This window comes from Parus major, chromosome 1 (genome assembly GCF_001522545.3).
Source record: "Parus major isolate Abel chromosome 1, Parus_major1.1, whole genome shotgun sequence".
NCBI classification, from domain to species: Eukaryota; Metazoa; Chordata; class Aves; order Passeriformes; family Paridae; genus Parus; species Parus major.
Genome location: NC_031768.1, coordinates 109,976,266 through 109,983,853, shown reverse-complemented (window position 1 = coordinate 109,983,853; position 7,588 = coordinate 109,976,266). Strand labels below are relative to the sequence as shown.

At 45.5% G+C, this 7,588-nt stretch overlaps 1 protein-coding gene across 1 annotated transcript in view; it reads left to right on the top strand.

Annotated features, from left to right (window-relative positions):
* Window positions 1-850: 850 nt before the first annotated feature.
* The window catches only part of CRYBG3 (crystallin beta-gamma domain containing 3), an 81,935-nt gene continuing 75,197 nt past the window's right edge, over window positions 851-7,588 (top strand). The window contains exon 1 of the mRNA XM_015620380.2: window positions 851-1,019. Coding sequence (XP_015475866.1) covers window positions 919-1,019 — 101 coding nt within the window. The 5' untranslated portion in view covers window positions 851-918. The remainder of the gene's footprint in view (window positions 1,020-7,588) is intronic.

Genomic DNA, 7,588 nt, shown 5'->3' with positions numbered 1-7,588 from the left:
TAGTATTTGTCACTGTGCTTTCGGAGTGGCAAGGTCATCGGTAGGTATAGTTTGATGTTAAGTGTGGCCACAAATCTCGGAGGGAGAAAAATGAAGCGTTCATTATTAAAAGTCCCAAAAGTAAATAAAAAACTAAACCAAACTCCTTTCTAGGAAGTAAACTTTTAAAAAGGCATGAGAACCCCTTTCTTCCAAGCCAGCTTTCGTCAGCAAGCGTGGTCTGAACTTAACCTGAAGCGACAGAGAGGTGAATCCCCAGCAGCTGCTGCCGTGTACCTTTGTTCGATGCCAATGTTTACAGCGCTGGGCAGCAGGCACAGATGTTCCTGACTTTGCATGGACAAACGAGTGCAGGATCTCAAAGCTGGCCCCTTACAAAGCAGTAGGCTAGCGCTGGCGTTTGCAGTCAGTCAGGACCGTGGATTCTCAAAGCTCCCTAACCTTTTTCTTCAGAGGTTTATTTTTTGTTTGTTTGTTTGTTTTTTACCTCTGATCTTTTCTCTTTGTTCCCACTAATTATCGCCCATTAACAAAAAAAAAAAAAAAAGGCACCAAACCACGAACCAAACACAAGGCGCCACCCTCCCGGCCGGGTGCGGCGGGCAGTGTGCGGCGGTTCTTCCTTCCCCCTCCGCGGCCATCGCTTCCCTCCCGCGGCCCCGGGCCCTCCCCGCCTGCCGGGGCACGGATGGGGCTCCCTCATGTCCTCCTCCTGCCGCTGTCACAGCCACAGCCGCCCCCGAGCGCGGCGCTCCCGGCCCGCCCCACACGGGGCAGGGGCGGGGGCGCGGAGCGGCGGCTCCTCCCCGGGGCGGAGGGACGCGTTCGCCGCCTCCCTCCCTCCCGCCTGCCGCCGCCGCGGGGACTCGGTGCCGGGCGGCTGCTGGCGGCGTCTCCCGTCCCGTCGGCTTCCCGGGGATGTCTGGCGGGGGCAGCCGGCGGCGGGCCGGCCCCTCCTGGCACAGCACTTTCTCTCGCTTCTTCTCCAGGAGCCCACCCGGCGAGGGGGCGGCGAACAGGTACGCGGGGCACGGGGGCGGCGCGGTGCCACCTGCGCGGCCGGGGCACCTCAGGGAAACCCGGGGGCACCGGGGGGCACCGGGCTGAGCGGGGCCCGGCCCGAGGGCCACAGCGGAGGGTGGCGGGGCAGCGGGAAGAAGCGAGCGTTCACGGCAGGGAGCCCGCGAGTCCGGGGCCCCGGGGCGGCTCCGGGGACGGCGGCGGCGGCGTGTCCGGGGGAGCTCCGGAGCGGGCGGGGAGCGCGGCTGACAGCGGCTGGGGAGGGTGGGGAGGGCGGGCTGGCCTCGGGCAGCGCTGCGGTGCGGGCACGGCTGTCGCTGGGCGCCGGGGCTGGGGGCATTCGGGGGTCTCTGGAGGTGCACCGAGCACCCCCGGCCCCGCCGGGCTCGGCGGAGCCCCTGTGGAAGCTGCTGGGAATAGCGCACCCCGGGGCTGCTCCTCCGCCGCGCTCAGAATCGTGTGGCCCGGGTCGGCGACTGAAAGCAGGGCAGGGCGCTGAGGTCTCCGAGGATTTTGTTTGTTTGTTTTTCCTTCCCAGTTTTCACGCTGAAAGTTTTCTTTTGGACTGGTGTAAATCAGGCGTTAATGCAACATAAATATTACTGATGTGTTTAAGTCTCAATGCAAAATTTGTGGTTTATGGAAACTTGGCTATTAATAATTTTTTTTTAGTGCAAGGAGACTACGAGATGAAAAGGTTTGGAAACTTCTTGTGTATTTGTTCCTCTTCTTCCTCTTCCTTTTTTTTTTTCTTTTTTTTTCTTTTTTTTTTTTCTTTTTTTCTTTTCTTTTTTCTTTTTTTTTTCTTTCTTTTTTTTTCTTTTTTTTTTTCCTATGGTGGCTGATTTCTGTCTGTAAGTAGGAAAGAAGCACAGATAAGTTTTCTGCAGTTTCTCAGGTAGACTCATTGTCGGCCAAAGTTAATGAGCATATTTTTATGGAGAAAAGGTGTTAACTGCTTAGGCTTTGCTTCCTCGGGTGTAGTATTTATTTTTTGCTTTTAACATGTTGGTTTTAATCTGAGTCATGCTTGATAGGGCATAGGTTTGTGTTTTAAACTGACAGACAGTAAGTGAAATTTAATCAGATAAGACAGTGGCTATCGCAGTAGTTCTTTCAGTGAAAAGCTTTAGCATCTTGCATTGCACAGTCTCAGGGATCATGGAAAACAGAAGAACATCTTGCTCTCTTACACTGACCATCTTAATCTTGTAAATGCACCATGAGGATTTTTAACTTTGGGGGTTTTGTTTTACTGTAAGCGTTTGACACGCCAGTACACCACCAAGGATCCACTGGTCTTTTATGAGCAGAAAATGTTACTTTTTTATTGAGTGGAAAAAAAGAAACTGGGAGCAAGGCTGCTGAATCAAGGACATCTTTACAATTGCTGGAATAGCCTGGGTGTTTTGTCTGGCGGGAGTGGTTAAGATACGGGAGAGGGTGAAGGTTTGGATCTGGCTGAGGACCTGGAGGGGCAATAGGACAGGTTTCATCGGATGACGCCTTGCCAGCTCCCAACACTGTGGTTTGGGATAAACAAAAAAGCCTAGCGGTCACCTTGGTAAGGAGGAGAGCGATGCCACTTCAGAGGTTTGTGCGCTAAATGGCCTGTCTGTAGGTAGCACTCACGGTAGACCTACTCCACTTGGGGCTGCAGTCTAATCTCCATCCCAGCCACAGTTTCATTTCCTGCAGCCAAGAGCCTTGTATTCATTCGGAAGCTGGGATAGCCCAGGCACACAGGAGAAGGCTCTGGCCCCTTGGCCTCGCTGTTGAGCTCCTCACGGGGCTCGCTGCAGGGATTCCCTCCTGGAGCGGAGGCAAGCCAGAGCCCTGGCCATCCCAAGCCCCATTTGGAATGTTAAGGAGCTTTTCCTTGTTGTGCCGGGCTGCAGCGTGGCACGCTAGTCAGGAATGCTGACGTTCTCGTATTTGGTTTCCACTGGCAGCCTTCTTCGCAAATTAGCGTAATTGCATACATTACCCAGGGCTGGGATGAGCGCCGCAGGTTTGCTCCTCGTGTTTGTTTAGCGAGCTGGGCCGTGCACAGAATGGATCCCTGCACAAAGCCCGAGTGCGGGGAGGGGACACAGGGCTGCCCTGGGTGTTTGCTGTCAAGGTGTGGAGTGCAGCTTTTGTCCAGGGCTGGGAGAAATGTGTGCACCGGCACGGCTTATGGGTGGTGTTGGAACCAGACCAAGTTCGACATGTATGTATGTATGTAGGAATAAACTTTTATATGGAGGTGTTTTACTTACTCATGGGTTTCAGAAAAGTAGAGGACTTCAAAGTAAAGGGGGCTGGAGGGAGAGCAGTGTATCACATAGACTGTGTGCCTGCGCTGACCTCCAGAGACATGCATCGCACTTGGTGCCTCTGCTGAATGCCATGGTGGTTTCCCAAGTTTTAAAAGCATGCAGAAATGAGCCTCTGTCCATCCAAAAGTCATTCTCCATCTGCTCCCACGAATTAGGCAGTGGTGGGTGGCTGGAAGCTGCCAGCTTTCCTCCCCCCCTGATCAGAGCTGCTCTCTTGCTCCAGACTCCATTCAGATTTACCTGTAAAAACTGCAGGAACCAAAACCCAAACCTACAGTGAGCCTGGTTTAAAATGGGAGGAAGGGGATGGGGGGAGTTACATAGTTTGTTAATCAGTGTCCTTGGCTCTTCTGAGAACCTCATTTGACAAAAAGCTTAGGTTAATAACTTGCCCTTACAGCCATTTGTAGCTCTGATGTACATGAGACTCGCTGGAGGCTTCCTTGTGGAAAAAAATAAGCTGTGCAGGTTAGTTTCAAGTTTTGTGGCAGCAAAAAGCACAAAGTGAACCTTAAGAGTTCATTTGGCTTTTATATAAAAAGTATCCAAATGGAAAGTGTCTCCCACCCTGTGCTTGCCTGCTGCCTGAGTGTGTTCTTGAGTTGGGGCTGCTTTGAATGGCTTCAGTGCTCTTCCCATTTATTTCCATCAAAGCCAGTCATTATGCTGTATTGGACTATTTGCTATTCTCAATAATACACAATTGGTTATTAGTTACCACGGTGTTTGTCCTGGGGCAATCTAAATCCCCAGGGTGACAAAACCCAATTGCATTTTCACTGTTCTAATAGGAGTCTCAAATTTTTTTTATTTTTTTTTTTTACTAATACATGTATTAGTAAAATTACTAATTTAGTCCATTTGGAAGAAGACACAGCTTTTACACTGTAAGTCTACACTGTGGATTCTTTCAGAAATAGGTGGCTTCTGTGGCTGTGCAATTGTTCTTTTGTGAATAAATGTGACCTTTCAAGGGGGGTGTGACACTTTTTACTGAGGTACCATCAAAATGTCCTTTAAACTAGGGGTGCATTTTATTAGTTATTCCTTGCAGTGTTCTGCTGGTTCATTTCAGATTTCTCTTTTTCCTTCAAAGTGTTGTTGGCTGGTCACAGAACTACCAGTGCAAGTTTGGTTTGTCAGGATATTTTGTCTGCATTGCTGAAGTATACCAAGAGACACCAAACAGGGAAGAGCAACATTTATCTGGTTTAGAAAGATTTGGGGGGGGCTGATTTGTTTGTTGGGATTTTTTTTCAGACTGAGATTGTTCCATTCATCCATTAGTATCTTACTGAGAGCTTTCAGAGATGAAGAACTTTGTTTATTCTGCCTGAGGAGAGATTAGAGAGTCTTTTTCTTCCTTTGGGGCTGCCAGTCATTGTTCCTGTTTACAAAGAACATGTATTTTTGTAGTTGTAAAAACTGTGCATTTGAGGGACTGCTGGAAATTGATGGAAAAGGGAGTAATAAATTTCAGACCTAGCTCTTCTGAAATTGCTGCCTCCTGGCTGCGTTTGATTCAGATACCGTTGGCATCTTTGAAGAAATCCATTGTCAGCTGGAAAAATCATCTCTGCTTTCTAATAAACAAGCTTTTACTTTCAAAAGCCAGAGCAAGAGTCTTTGTGTTGTTGTTAAAATATAGCTTATTTATGAGTCTGCATGAGGGATGGTGGTTTGTGGAACCAGCAAGGGCAATACTCCAACCATATAGAAGAATTCAAATTAGACTTGCCTAAGTAAGGTGCATTATGAAAACTTTCTGTACATTTGTAAATTTGGGGTTTCTTTCTTCCTTTTTGCTTCCTAGATTTTATTCTATTAAAAAAATAGAATAATAGGATAGTTCAAAATAGTATGAAAGGGCCTGATTCAGAAGGGCACCAAAGTGACTGCCAATAATTAAACATGTTAATAATTCTGTGCACTCTAGTGGGACTGCCTGCTTGATCAGAATGAGGCACATACTTGGATGTCTCGTGGGACTCAGACCAGGAGGAGCAGGGCCAGCAGCTGGCCATGTGTGTGAGAGACATTTCCTGAAGGAAATGTTACTAGAGCCTTAATTATAATAGAAGCGCTCCTTGGAAGAAACAAAGCAACATTTTTTCCACTGTTTTAAATGTGAGCAGCCTTGTCTCCTTTTCCAGTTACTGGCATAAGTGCCCAAGTTAATGCAAAAATATTTCCAAAAGAGCTACAAGTCAGTGGTTTTAAGGAACAGTTTTGCAAAGATGAAAACTCCTTGTTCTTGTCCTCTAGTGAATAAAAGACTCCCAGGTGGAAAAAAATTACAATTCCAAAACATGTTGCTGTGGGGATTGTATTTCTAATTATTGTAACTTCTTAAAAGGGTGGAAACCCAGCTACTGCTTTTAATTTCTGAGGAGTGTTTGGATTTTATAAAGTTCAGTTAGTATATACTATTATACTTGCAGACAGTAGCACAGCACTGGGTTGCTCAGGCTTTAACTCAGTTCTTCTGGTATATAAATTTTCATTTCTAATATAATTTTTATCTGTTCTAACTAGCTTTTCAGTATCACTTTTGAAGACTTAAGGTCAGAAATTTTGGCTCCCTTATTCATTTCACTTTCTCATGCCAGTTTCCAGGCACATGATATAGTCTCCAATGGTGGTGTGTTTTTGTGATTTCATGACTTGCCTTATTTTGAAAGAGAATGTTGCTTTTCTGAATGTTCCACTGTGTTTCTTAGGTTGATAAAATATTTTTTCCAAAGGCAAACTGCTTAAGCAGTTTGGAAGTCTTGTAAAGTTTGTAAACACCTTGCAGATGTGTAAACATCTGCACTTCACCTACGGACAGTGTTCTGTTGGGAAAAAATGTAGGAAGAAGTTATTTCTTGCGAGCACACAAACAGAAAAGGTAGAAAGAATTGCACTGATAACATACTTTTATTTTCATCAGTTGCAGGCTGCAAATTTGGCCATAAAATTTATTTTGGTAGGAATGGCAAATGCACGCCTTCAGCACAAAAGAGGGAATATTGGTGTCTGTAGGATGCTTCCTGTTGTATATTTTGTGAGTAAAAGAAGAGGGTTCTGGAGAGTATTTTCTTGGGTTGAAATAGTAGCCTTCTCTACCTCTACCAAAAGTTTTCTCCTCCAGCCTGACCAGAAGAGCTTGCTGCATTTTACTGGTGGCACCAGTTTATCTTGTATGTTTTTTCTGAGGTGCTTATTCTTAGTGAATCTTTCTGAAATTGTGGTATGCTCTGTTTTATCAATACAACAGTTGCTGTTTTAAAGCTGCCCTGGATTACTTTTTTTTTCCTTAATATCTCCTATTTTTATGCCATTTTGTAAGTACCACTTTTGATTCCCCCACACTGCAAATATGCCCTTTGGAAACAGTTCTATTCCCCATTAATTTGACAAATTTAACATTAATAAATAGTTTGTAAATCTGTTTCTGATGTTGTACCAAGTGTTTGTGTTAGTGGCCAGTAACATATCTATGGCATATGAGTGCTGGAAACTGCCTAGCCAATCAGACTGGAAAACAGGGAGCAGATTCCACAGTTGGTTACTATGCCTGACAGATGCCAGAAGGAAAACCTTGATAAAATCTGGAATAATCGCACTGCCCAATATCGGAGTAAGCTGTGCTCAGAAACATTTATATTTCTTTCTCCAGCCTTTGTAGGGCTGTTCAGTTCCCTCACATGTAAAACAGATTATTTAGCAAGGGTCATCATGTTTATTTCACCCAGCTCTAGCCTTTAAACTTAAAGGTACATGTTCAGTGTAACGACATGGTTTAGTTCTTGAATTTTTTCATGTAAACTTTCAGTGTAAAATGTGGTCTATCTGCCATTTTTCCGACATTTATTTTCCATTATAGTTTTAGTTGCTCTTTTTAGTCTTCATTTAATACACAGTTTGTGTAGCTGATATAAGCCATGCAGCACTGCTACTGCAGAATGTGAAGCTGACCCAACTTTGCTGCACAAGCAAAGAACAGTATGTAAATCAGCAACAGAAACAGGTCTGAGAGGAAAAATCGTTTCAGTTAAAACAATCTAAATTGCTCATTGCACTCTGTAATCAAACCAGTTTCAAAATGAGGGTAGTTTAATTGAATACAATACATTTTGTGCTGTTTCAACACTTTAATCAGCAATTTAAACACTTCTTCTGCCTAAGTTCCTGCTTTTTTTTTCCTCCTGGCTCAATTTTTCCCATTTTTTCCTTCCCCCTTTCCTGTTCCTTCCCCCTTTCCT